General features: G+C 47.6%; 1 protein-coding gene across 1 annotated transcript in view; it reads left to right on the top strand.

Annotated features, from left to right (window-relative positions):
- LOC112556127 (bone morphogenetic protein receptor type-2-like) overlaps nt 1–13,509 on the top strand; it is a 40,440-nt gene that overhangs the window by 14,608 nt on the left and 12,323 nt on the right. The window contains 2 exon segments of the mRNA XM_025224824.1: nt 363–575; nt 12,415–12,591. Coding sequence (XP_025080609.1) covers nt 363–575; nt 12,415–12,591 — 390 coding nt within the window.

Below are 13,509 nucleotides of genomic sequence, written 5' to 3' on the forward strand. Positions count from 1 at the left end.
GTGAACGCGCGTCTTAAGATATCGAGGCCAGGAGGTCACGTGATATTGTACACTTTATTAACTTTCAGGAGCAAAGGAAGCAGCAGTTTGTGATAGGTGCAAGAAACAAGTGAACAGAGTTGTTGCGTGAGTGTGTGTGTGAGAGAGAATGTGACAGGTGCAGCAGAGATAACAAGACAATATGTTTGTGGCAGGTGCAGCAGGTGACAGGAGAGTATGTTTATGAGCAGAAGGTGACAGGACAATATGTTTGTGACAGGTGCAGCAGAAGATAACAAGACAATATGTTTGTGACAGGTGCAGCAGGTGACAGGACAGTATGTTTATGAGCAGAAGGTGACAAGACAATATGTTTGTGGCAGGTGCAGCAGAAGGTGACAAGACGATCTGTGCTCATCGTAATGTCTTTCCACTTGCGGATGCGGGGTCGTCGTACAGCTCGGAGAAGCCGCTGTTGTGGGGCGCTGAGGTGCTGGACGACAACCTGACTATCCGTTGCCATAGCAATAGCTACTGCTTTACCCTGTGGACGTCACGCGCAGACAACCGCTCCCAGATCACCGTGGTCAAGCAAGGTAAGCTACGTGTGTGTGTATGAGAGAGAGCGTGCGTGCGTGTCTCTCATTAGCTGTATTTTGTCTGAGCTTTAGTGTGTACTGAATAATCCAGATTTTATTTCTCCGCCTATCCTTTCTCAAGTCCACTTTTTACAGGAAATCTTTCATTTTCCTTACTGTACTTATCGGAGTTCTGGTGTGAAGGACTGGCTTGTTGATCTTGGCGCAAAGGTGCAACTCGCGAACGATGTCCGCTCGGCTTCGTGTGAGCGTGGTAAGCAGTTGGCGGCCGGTCTGGTGTGAGCGTGGTAAGCAGTTGGCGGCCGGTCTGGTGTGAGTGTGGTAAGCAGTTGGCGGCCGGTCTGGTGTGAGCGTGGTAAGCAGTTGGCGGCCGGTCTAGTGTGAGCGTGGTAAGCAGTTGGCGGCCGGTCTAGTGTGAGCGTGGTAAGCAGTTGGCGGCCGGTCTAGTGTGAGCGTGGTAAGCAGTTGGCGGCCGGTCTAGTGTGAGCGTGGTAAGCAGTTGGCGGCCGGCCGGTCTGGTGTGAGCGTGGTAAGCAGTTGGCGGTACACCCTGACTGATGACGTCAGCCTGCCTCTACCCATCACACCCACCCTGCTGATCCACCCTCAATATATCTGCTTGTGTCACGACGTGCAAACATCCTTCTTCCTCTCTTTCCGATGGTTTCTGGACAGGAAGACTGTCTGGTTGTCGCCCTCAGCAGCAGTGTCTGTAGACTGCACGCGAGTGTCAAGAGTGGGAGTGGGAGCAGGTGATGTGTGCGTGCGTGTGTGTGGGTAGATGTTACCATGTTCACTTCTACTTTATACCAATTTACAAATGGTAAGGTAGCTGCATGGTGGCTTCAACAACTACTAGTTTACGCTGCACATAATTACGGTCTAACGGTCTAACCGGTAGTTTGAGATCAGTAGGATTGGCGGACCTCGTAACCACGTGACATTTTCTGACATCCTGGACCGTCCGTCACTCGGCAGCGTGTTGATAATATTCTTTGTGTCGTACTGAACATCCTGAACCAGCCAGTTGCCTTCAGCAGCTTTGTTTGCAGGATGCATCTTACAGTTGTAATTGTCCGTTAAAACCGATCAGTTGACACTAGTTGATGTTTCACAATAAACATAGCAGTTCACTACATACTACAGTACGTTTCCTGACTACCACCCCTCCCCCTGTCATTGTCAGAACAGTCTCCGGGAATCCATGGTACACATGGACATGATAGTCAAGGGAGGGAACTCTGGACACAAGAGTTGTCTGTTGGCGTGGCTGTGCGAGGGTACGGGCGTGTGCCTTGTGTAGTAGCAGTTGTAAGCTGTTTGAATCAGTGGGGGACCACAGAGGAGCTTATTGTCAAAATCTCCCGACCCAGTGCCCACCCAACCTCTCGTGCCCCACTCTCCCCGCCATAGCGACGCCAGACCTCGTGCCGACGTCACAGCTCGCGCTCCCGGCCCCATCCTTTTCCCCCTCGCCCTCCTCCGAGTGTCTGACTCTTTGGTGCGGAACCCCAGTGAGTTGCGTAAATGATTTCCACTTCTGTGCCGGCGATAATTTTCAATTTCTCACGTTGTGAGACTGAGGCATCCTGGGCCCTCGCCACGCTGGGCAGGAAAATGGCGGCCTTGTGGCTCGCAGCGCCCTCGCGGTTCCTCCTGCAATCTGATGAAAATTACCTCCCCTACGTCCCAGCCAGTCACCTGCACACAAGACCTCCTTTGTGGAGCGAGTGTGCATGGTTGTCTGCCTGCTCGGCTCGTGCACGGAGCTCAGAGATGAGCGGGGCTCAGTCACTCAATCGCTCGTGACTAGTTTTTGTACTGACTTGTGGGACACGTACGTGGGCTTGCACTCTGACCTTTCACACAAACAGTACTTCAGACACTGGTGTCTGTTTTGTTTTTGTTTTTTTTTTGAAACTGCTATGAGATTAACATAATGAGTAAACAAGTTCGTTTTGGGTTGTAGCGTTGCAGGCAGTGCGCATGCGCAGGGGTCACAGGTAACGCATGCGCAGACATTGTATTACTCTGCACAAGCTTTAATATGTATTTGTAAGTACGCAAGGCAATACATATTTTCTTTGTCAAGTCAATATACAAGCACATTAAAAGTAATATTCTTTCAATCCCTCATCCCAGAAACAACTGTACAAGTTTTACAGAACGTGAAACATACTTCCAATATCATCTTTACGTGTTTGTGTGCGCGCATACGTTACCTGTGACCCCTGCGCATGCGCACTGTGTGAAGGACAGCTCACCACTGTCATCTCCATGGTTACCTTTAGTACTGGCTGGACTGCCATGGACTTTATATCTATTGTCCAGAAAACTGCCCTTGAATGTCAGAGGTTGGACAGACCGTACGGACACGTATGTGGATAAGACCATCAGACTTGTGTGCAGGTGGCGCTTGTGACAGTGAGCGTGTGCAAGACGGTGTGGATGCTTGCGAGGTGTGAGCACCACTCATTGCCCACCACCCACCCCGCTTCTTATTGCCACACTTGAGATTAATGCACTGTCTGCGATAACACCCTGCCCTTTCCACTTGTCATATCCCACACTCACCCCTACCCAGCATCACAGTTGGGTGGAGCCACCCAGGCTGGGATAGAGATGTCTGTTATGATGGCTGATGAGTCGATAGCTCAGGTCGTCCTAGTGAATGGCGAGGACCTGGTGTGTCGGGTCTTTCCCTTCATATCTCGCCATTGTCCCACCCAGCTGCCAGCTGGGAAGGTAGAGGAGCTGTGCAGGTGACGTCATGCTTGGCAACGCTGAAAACGTCCATGGGTGACGTGTGACAGCGAGCTTAGCAGTCCTGGGGCCAGCTGCACGCTTCAGTCCTGGACCAGCTGCACGCTTCAGTCTTGGGGCCAGCTGCACGCTTCAGTCCTGGGGCCAGCTGCACGCTTCAGTCCTGGGGCCAGCTGCACAGGCCTCAAGCTAGCTCGTGCTAAGCTGTTTTATTGTTAGGAGGCTCTTAGCTGTCACGCACCTACCGCCTAGCGACAAGTGCTGCTGGCCCGCTGCTTTGGTTTGTCCCCAAACTTCTCGACACTCGTCACCCACGTGGTGCTGCAGGTAGCCACCCCGATATGGGAGCCCTTGACAACAGATGTCTAACCCTGTGTTCCGGTAATCTCCAGCGTTCTCTTTAAGTCGTTTGGGTCTGAAGTAACTTTGCCTGCCACCATTACACCGTGAGCTGTGTGCACCTAGTAGTTGTGAGCGCTGTTCACTAGGCGTCATCCTTGTATTTGTCAAGTGAACGATGACTGAATGCAAGGTTTCGCTTAGCGCGTGGTGTCAAGGTCGCGTGATGCCTCCAAAGATTACCAAAATTGTTCCCTTCTGTGGCATGTTTAGGAAAAACCAAAAAGTCGGCTGCCGGCTCCACAAGCCCCGCTTGTTGCACCCCACCCCACCCCATCGCACCCCATCCACCTTCAGCGCCTCGCGAGTCTTCACCGCGCGTGGAAGGAGGGGTGATGACGGGTGGGGGGTGGGGTCAGATCGCGCCCCGGGAAGGGCAAAGGTCTGTTTTGCTGTGGGTGGTCAAGGTTGGGAGCGAGTAAACCAAGACCACACGGAGCAGCACAAGTGTGGCGAGTGTTACGAAGTGAGATTTGTTTCTGGCTCGCGATGCCGTAATGTTTATTTCACCCCCTCTCCCCACACACACACCTCACCATCGGCTACTGTGGTCTGTACATGCCATCCACCCAACTGTCGCAGCTCAGAATGTTTGGCGCGAGTGACCGCATGCATGAATGGTAATTAGCTTCTCGACTTCTCGGTAAAACATGCCAGGCGACCCGACTTTCGTAAGCCTCGACAGTTATGCTTCCGAGAAATACACTTCTGGAGAGAGCTTACCTGGCCACCCCCCTCACTGCACGTGCAGTGCTCAGTCCTCGATGACTGCAGGTCACTGTTCCTCAGGTGGGAGTTGGCTGACAGCTTCGGACACATGTTGGTAATGTCTTCAGAGCTCATCAGATTAAATACAAATAAAAAGTAAGCCGGGTGGTGGAATGGGTGTTTTACACTGAGTCAGCAGCTAAGACTATATCGACAAGGCAGTGGTCAGCCCTGTAAACAGATGCCACACGCAGAGGAAGAACACCCTGCCCGAGACGAGAACTGAACACAGGACAGCCAACCTTCACTGTATTGGTGACAGGCGCTCACCACTGCGCCATCGGGCCACCCAGTCACGTGTCAAAAACCAAATAAAATCAACGTTGTCCAGATTTTTAAAAACTCAGGCAGTCAAGCAAGAAAATACAACACAACAACATGCAAACAACAGCCTGGAGCCACGTGTTTGTTGTCACGATTAGTCTCCTGACATGTTTCAAAGGAAGAGTGTTTTGTGTGTTTGTACATAGAGTAGAATGTGTTGGGCGGACATGTTAGAGGAATGCATTTGACTGTTTCTTGCATCGATTATAAATATTATTGTGTTGTTCGTGTCGATTATAAATGTTTGTCTTTTTAATTAATCTTCGTTTTAGGGATGAATATTTCTTGTGCTGCTAATATCTTTGATACAGATTCGCCGTTTTGTTTTAGCGGAAAGTGCTGTCGACATTGCATTCGTCGGAATCCTGCAGGGAGCAGTGAACTTTGTTATTGTACTTATTGTTATTGTACTGACTTGCTTGACATCCACTGGGTGCAGTCTGTACATGTATATTTTGTAGTTTAAAAAACAAACTTGTAACCGTCTCTTGCCGACCATAATCGGGACGATGGGTGTATACAGCCATCTGTAGGTTCAGATTTTGTAGTACAGTAAATTGGGACAGGATTGGGACAGGATTGGGACAGGGAATGGTCATGTTGATACGGACGACGTGTCATGCTGTCGTCTGCTGCTATTGTTTACACGGCAGGTATTTTCCTTTCCTGTTATTTTGAAAGATCACAAAAGACAAGACTGGATATGCAAACATTATTATGGTTCAGTGAGTTTTGCAAATAACTCGATATTTTGTTTGTAGTGAGCAGTGACAGGGTTCAGACACTGCACACAAAGCAAGCAGCCGACAAAAACCGGAAGACGGCTTTCCTGCTTGGGGGTTAAAGGTCACGCATTCATCTTTCTTTTACAAAAGGCGCCGTTGTGTGTAAGCGTGCGTGAGAGAGTGAGAGAATGAGTAAATACATGTAAAAATAGGCAGAGCAACAATAATTATAGAATAGTAGAACAATACAGGATAGACAGCAGAACAATGCAGAATAGATTGTAGAACAATATGGATAGTAAAACAAAAGCGGATAGACAGAAGAACAATACAGGATAGCAAGGGAGGGAGAGTGTTTTATGCCGAGCGAGCGACTGAGGCTACATCACAGCCAGGCAGCCAGCCCTGTAAACAGATGTCACTTACACAGAAAGAACAGCGTGCCCGAGACGGGAGCTGAACCCAGGACAGCCAGCCTTCACGGTATTGGTGACAGGCGTTAACCGTTGCGCCACAGGGCCGCCTTGTAGAACAATACAGAATAGACTGTAGAACAGACTGTAGAACTATATGGAATAGACTGTAGAACAATACAGAATAGACTGTAGAACAGTATAGAATAGACTGTAGAACAGACTGTAGAACAATACCGAATAGACTGTAGAACCGTATAGAATAGACTGTAGAATAGACTGTAGAACAATACAGAATAGACTGTAGAATAATACAGAATAGACTGTAGAACAGACTGTAGAGCAGTATAGAATAGACTGTAGAATAGACTGTAGAACAATACAGAATAGACTGTAGAACAATACAGAATAGTACAACAATTCAAGAGAGAAAGGTTTCTGTTAGTGTGAGGTGTACAGCTGTACACGGTCTGTGATGTCTCGACCCTTTGACCCTTACAAACTACGGTAGACGGAAAGCGCCATAAGTTACTTATTGGGTTGTTGCTACAAATGTCCTCCCTCCTCCTCTCCCCCTCTGGTTTTACGATGTCCTGTTGTTTTCTGTCTTTAAAGGTGTCTTGTGTGTGGAGGTGCGCAAGGGCTCAGGAGGAATGTAGATGAGGTGTGCGCACATTTAAACAGCATCGACCTTTCACCCTGACAGTGTCCTGTTCTTGGTCAGCAGCCCTCCCCCACATTCCTCTTATAAAATGTTGAATGGTGTTGTGTCTGATACAGTAATCTGGCCTTTTGTCGATTAGGTTGATTGATATTAAGACTAGTGTATTGGTGTTGGTGTGCTTATGTTGTCTGCAGTGTGTTTAGTCAGCTCTGTTGGTGTGTAGTTCACAAACCACAAACATACAAAACTGTGGCGAGGTCTGTCCACGGGAGTTGGTACCAACGACTGTACAGGTGTTGTTTGAGGAGGTGCAGACCTTCACACGTACACACGTCCAGGTGTCTGTCAAGTCCACACACACACTAATTATTAATCACTCAGTAGCCTTATGACACCAGCTAGCCATGGAGCTCCATGTCGGTGATCTGACCTCATTCTGTTCCTGCTGACCTTTGTTGGCTCTTATCTTCAGAATGCACAACTATTGTTTACTCACATTTCTGTAATTAGTATCTCGCAAAGAGTCATTTGGAAACTAATTTTCACTTTTCAAGATGTTTTAACCTGTTCACGTGAAGAGTATGTATGCACATGTACTTCTGTAAATGCTTGCCACAGGGAAATTAAATGTACTGAGGTGCTGAACACACACTGTCATGTCACTGACATAGCTGGTGACAGTCTGTGCCACTCACATAACTGTACAGGGCACACGAGCGGACTTGTTTTGGGAGGGCAGAGGAGGAGGAGGAGGACGAGGAGGAGGACAGCAAGCCTGTGACCCAGTTGCTTTATCACCGCAATCAAAGCCCGCGATATCAACACAGCACACAAGGCCCGTGTGCAACCGCTGAGGAGGAGGAGGGACTGGGCTTGAGTTTGAAGAGTGGCCCACATTTTCTTTCATTTAATTACCTTATCCTGAAGGCAAATCTTGAAGCAAGAATTAATTTTATGTCTTATGGGAAAGCGACACTTTCTGAGGGACACTTAAACTGCCTTGGATTTCACCGCCCGCTAAGTGTTCTTGGAGGGAGGGGCAGGGGCAGGGGTGGTAGCTTTGTGTGTGTGTGTTGGGAGAAACAGTTGGTAAAGATTCTTGCTAGAGTGTTCGGCAGTTTGTAGCTCGCGAACAGTCAGCCAGTGTCCAAGTGTTCGCACGTGCGAATACCACCTGCAGTGCACAGAGGAGGGGAAACTCGAGCTGGGTATACAGTGTAGTCTTGTCTTGATCATGACTTTGGCAAAAGACTTCTGACGAGGTCGTGGGGAAGCATGTAGCTCCACACTTTGTCTTATAGTTTATCAGGGGAAGACTTAGGCTGTCGCTTCCAACAGCAGTGTTGACACCTCCTACCCCTCAACCTCCTCGTGTTTCTCCTCACCAGCAGCTTGTTTAGGTTGCACTTAGAGATGCCCACGAGCCGATGACACAAGGCCGGCCTCCTGCTGACCATCTCCCCCTCCCTCGGTGAATGTGGGGCTTGCTGGATGCAACGGACACCGCGTGCGGACTACAAAACACGTGCACGTGCAACTGCATGAATACAGACAGACTGACAGACTGCAGGAGGAATACAAGAGACAAAACACGTGCAGCGTGCAAACAAATGGCGGGCAGTGCGCGCAGGGTGGCAGCAGGCGTCACATGACCTATCTTGTGTGTAAACATACTGCGCGTGGAGCGGTTCTTTCTCTCAGACGGCTAAACGACTTCCACTGCAGGCAGCTCTCCCCACAGTCTTTACTTCCATGTATTTACACGCACGTGAGATGCAGGTGCCATATACACACGTTACGAGGACGTACATTACACTCTTCATTTGCCAGAGCAGGTGGACTAATTATCACCCTCCACTCCTCACACCTCTGTTTGGCAGATCCGGATGTGACCGGGTAGATGATGGTTGAGGAGAGAGAAAGAAGGTGAAGCAGGAAAGTGCTGGGGGCAGTCGATGGCGCACCTGCTGCAGGAGACGGATGTTGAAGTGCAGAACAGTTCTGCGACTTGAAAACTGATTCCAGTTCTCAGCTGACGAGAGCCTGGGGATGGGATGAGGTGGGAAGAAAGGCAGTTGAACATTGTCACGTGATGACGCCTTTCCGTACTGTTTGACCCTTCTGAGTTTTTAAAAATCTGTGTTGTTGTTGTTGTTGTTATAATGGGAAACTTTGCTGGTTTCCCGCAAGTCCATATCAGCATGAGTTGAGATACGAGTACGAACCTAAAACTAAAGGCCACAACTTTTGATAACGAGAACAGATTCATTAGGACGGAGGTTATAACTGTCGACTGTAAGACGTGGGACATCAGTAAGCAGACTGGAGGAAGAAAGAAGTGGGACCTCAGTAAGAAGAAAGAAGTAGGACCTCAGTAAGAAGAAAGAAGTAGGACCTCAGTAAGAAGAAAGAAGTAGGACCTCAGTAAGAAGAAAGAAGTAGGACCTCAGTAAGAAGAAAGAAAGAAGTAGGATTTCAGTAAGTTAGAAGTAGAAACTGTAGACTGTAAGTATCGAATGACCACGCGGTTTCTGTCCACTGACCATCAAGGCTGTGACCCCAGCAGGTCACTGTGCCGCAGCGTTCAGGTGTATGTATATTTAGTGTAGTCTTCACAACAACAATCGCTTGTCACCGCAAGGCGAGAACCAAGAGGTCACAGGTTCAGATCTCGTCTAAGGACAATAACTTTATGTCATATCTAGCATCATTTCCTCTGCCCCTATTCCCCGCTCATCATTCGTCTTTCCTCGTAGTGTATATAGGTTGAAATCACCGGTAGGTTGAAGCACTTTCCCGACAAACTAACCAAGCGTGTAGAACTAGAGGACTAGGCGTGCAGTGTTGGACTTCTTTAGGGCATCCCCCCCCTCCCAAAGCAGTATTGCCAGCTGTCAATCCCCATTGATCCCTTAAAGATCTTCTTAACAATATTTGTTTACTTGTTGTTGTCCTGTTCACTGACTAGGACTGTAAAGGTTGAGCAATGGAAGATACAGTACTGGTGACCGACACATAAAGCACTGGATGTACATACACCTATGACTGGGTAATGACAGTGGTTGTGCTGTGGTCTCCCACATTCTGTCGGTACTGGGGAGTGAATGTCATCTCCTGGCCATCATTAATAACGCATTAATGAACACATTGTTCTGTTGGGCCTTGACCTTAGACTCCACGGTATGTCGCACCTCCATGACCTCGTTTATTTACAGCTTACATGCACGCTCTTTTGTTTACTCGTCGCCTGAAATATTTGATTATTTAAAAAGAAAAGGACGCGAGCCTCCTCTCACTTTTTTTCCTTTTCTCTCTCTCTCCCCCTTCCTTCCCTCTCATGCACGTGAACTCGCAAACACTCATACATTCGGTATGTGAATGTTTCCCTAACAAAAACAAAAACAACAAAAAAACAAAAAACAAAAAAAACAAAAAAACACAAAAAAAAAAAAAAAAAAAAAACACGCTTGCAAGCTTACCTGAATGTTTAATAATGACACGTGACATTGCTCGGTCATCTGGGTACGTTGCATGCATCACCTGTACCCGCATACATTAATATATCTCGGAGTGCGTCACATGTTACGTTTCTTGTTCACGTGTGACGCCACGTTCTCTCGTCTGTTCGTTAGTTTATCGGTGATGCTTGCTCGTAGGATGTTGTTTGTCATTGGTTGTAGACCAGCACGTGCGACTTGCTTGGCGTCTGAAAGTCAGTGAAGCAAACAGGCGATGTGGCCGTCGATAGCGGATGTTGACGTGGTCCGCTTTCCGTTAGGTAGGGGGCAACCTCCCCCCCCCCAGTGAACAAGTTGCTCATGTGGAAATAGCACTTGTCAGGGCAAAGTATACCCACAAGGGGGGTTGGGGTGGGCAGGGAAATGCTAGCACGGGAGCTTGGACCATTCCTTGCAGAGAGTTTGGTGGGCAGATAAACAGGCGGCTGCGTGAATGCTGTCCTTTGTTACCGCTACAAAAACACGGCCTGTGATGGCAGGCGATAGTGCGCCATCTACGGTACAGGCAAAATATTAGTCCAATCGCACTTCTTTTTCATCTCGCGCGCGCTTTTTTTGCCTAATGGCTCCAAGCAGGCATGTTGATACGACTCGGGTGACAGCACTGTCGAAAGACGTGTTGCATTCAGCAGTTATCTCGCTTTGCATGCTGGCTTATCGCCCTTTACCCGAGGTGCCACACAATGGCCCTTCAGTCTTGGTGCTGGCTTGTAAAGAAGCTTGGTGCGGGGATGAGGAGGGGGGGCCGGTCATTTAATCGGAATTTTCGCATGCGGCGGGCGGGAGGGTAGCGGTTTCTTTTCCTTTTCTTTGCTGCCCCTTCCTCCCCTGACTGATGGCGTGGCATTGCTGCTGTTGTGTTTACAGGGGGTGGGGGTGGAGAGGAGAGAGCTGCTGCTGCAACAGCCGTGTGTACAGAGCCTGATTGTCAAGGGAGAATGGACGAGTGTTGCGAAGCTGCAGTCAGACATAAACAGCTGCGTGAACACCTTGCAGTCCATCCTCCCCTCCATTTTTTAAAGTATATATACAAGCGGAAGATAGAGTCTGCTTCTCCTCGTGTCATTAACACGGAGATTTTGCCTGCTCTCTCTCTCACAATGAGAAGTAAAGACACATCTTTCTCTCTTGCCATACACAGGCGCCTAACTGTTGCAGCAACAACACGTAAACCTCACAACAGCTGTAAACACTGTAACACACACACTTTGGTCAGGACAACAAAAGGTCTTGTGGTCAGGGTTACACAATGGCATCTTAACGTGAATATATATTGTCGTTGTCATTGTCGTCATTGGTGCTAGTGGCGCCTCCGACATTCTGCACACAAAATGTGCATGTGCGTGGACACATGCATTTGAGAGTGCGTGCACGCACGTGTGAGAAGACAAAAATTACTTTGGAAGTGTGCCAGAAAAACTCTTGGGCGATGGGAGTGAAGTTGGTGGATATTTTATTCTCCACTCTCCCTCTCCCTCCATCATCTGACATTTGCACTGCTGCACATGGAAGGGGAAGCGCGCGCACGCGTACTTAGGTGTTTGTTGTCATACGAGCGTGTGTAACTGCGGACATCACTCGTTTGATCTCCAATTACTGCAGATACCCGAAAATAAACCGCCGACACAGGGCGTGATTATTGTACCTTGTGTTGTCCACATAGGTCAGCAGTTGTGTGTGTGAGAGAGAGATTTTTGTGTTTGATGAGGTGGGTATAATGATGTAGTTAACCGCTATGATGGCCAGATTATCAAAGACGAATGCTGCCCAGGTTGAAATACTAACAATAACACCGGATTGAGGCTTTGTGTCAAATAACTGATGCTGAATCAAGATCAGTTGGTGAGGGGGATCAGTGGTGAAGATGAAATAAAAAAAAAATAAGACAACACTGGGTTGGGTGGGGGAGAGAGATTTTGTTGTGGGTGCCAGTCGGCCTGCACCAAGGGGATTGGTCTTTGGGGCTCTTGCAGCCTGCACTATATGGTGCTCTCCCAACACTTGAAGTGTTTAACTGTGTGCTGGTGTAAATATCAGTACCTTTGGGCAGACATGTTTTGATAATAAACTGAACATGACAAACATTGACAAAAATCCCCATGACAAATGAAGGTTATAGTTTTCATTATGTCTTTTCCTTTTCTTCCCATCCCTATCTACAGATTTTTCTGTCTGGATATTTTTTTCCTCTTTCTCTGTTTCGTAGTCATAGGTCAGCCTGTAGAAGAGTGAAGTAACCCTTGTCATGGCTACTATTTGCAGGATGCTGGATTGGTGAGGCAAATGTCTGCATGAAGGGTTCATGTGTGTCTGATATGGCGCCCAAGAACCACTCTCATTTTTGCTGCTGCTCTGGTGACATGTGCAACCAGAACTTCACTGATGGCTATGACCCAGCAGCACACACCACAACAACTTTCACATCAGCTGAATCACAAGGTGTGTGTTGATGTGCATGTGTGCCTGAGCATGTTTGTTTGCTTTAGTGTGTACTTTGCATTTATGTACATGTTCATGTATAGTATGACTCTTACAGGGACTACACTCTGTAGGTTCTTTGTGAAATATTTCCATTGTATAATCTTATCTGTGCTATTTTTATGTCCTCAACCTCCAACACAGGGGAAAGTACAATATCTGCTTCTTTGTGAAGTTCAGGGCACTAGTAGTAATTACAGTGGAACCTTGATTATCCAGTCTTCAATTAACTGTGCGATCAGTTATCTGGAATTTCCTTTAAAAAAAAAAGCTAGACCACCAAGATTTCACTGCCAAGAATTCAGACTACAGGAATGCACACTATATGTGTCACACCTTAAGTTTTTTTTCTTGAGCAGGAAGCAGATTCAAATTTTAGCGACATCCTAACACATCAATAAAATTGAAGCTGTAAGAACACAAAGTAGCGTCTCCTGTCTGATTATTTTGTTAAGAAAACTTCATAAACAACGCTAGAAAGGTAAGAGTTTCACTGTACAGCACCTATTCTAGCATTTGCAAATTTTTAATTATCTGAATGAGAGGCGGTGGTCATTAAACTGGATAATGGAGGTTCCACTGTACACCCATTGTCCATCTTTGTAAAAATTAGATGCGCCCTAGATGCCTGCAGGAAATTTATATGGGCAGCATGCACATGCACATGTATATTATTATACGTGTGATATTATACACATGCTATACTCATGTGCAACCCCCACTCTCTCACACAAAGAAGCAACAAGACAGCAGTTGGCTGTGTGCCACACTTGTCTCTATTTCAGTGCTTCAGCACACATGGTGCCTGAGATCTGTAAAACACTACCCTTTTCCCTCATCTATACCTTTGGCATAGTTTGTGAGATCTGTAAAACACAA

Source organism: Pomacea canaliculata, linkage group LG2, assembly GCF_003073045.1.
Source record: "Pomacea canaliculata isolate SZHN2017 linkage group LG2, ASM307304v1, whole genome shotgun sequence".
Classification (NCBI taxonomy): Eukaryota; Metazoa; Mollusca; class Gastropoda; order Architaenioglossa; family Ampullariidae; genus Pomacea; species Pomacea canaliculata.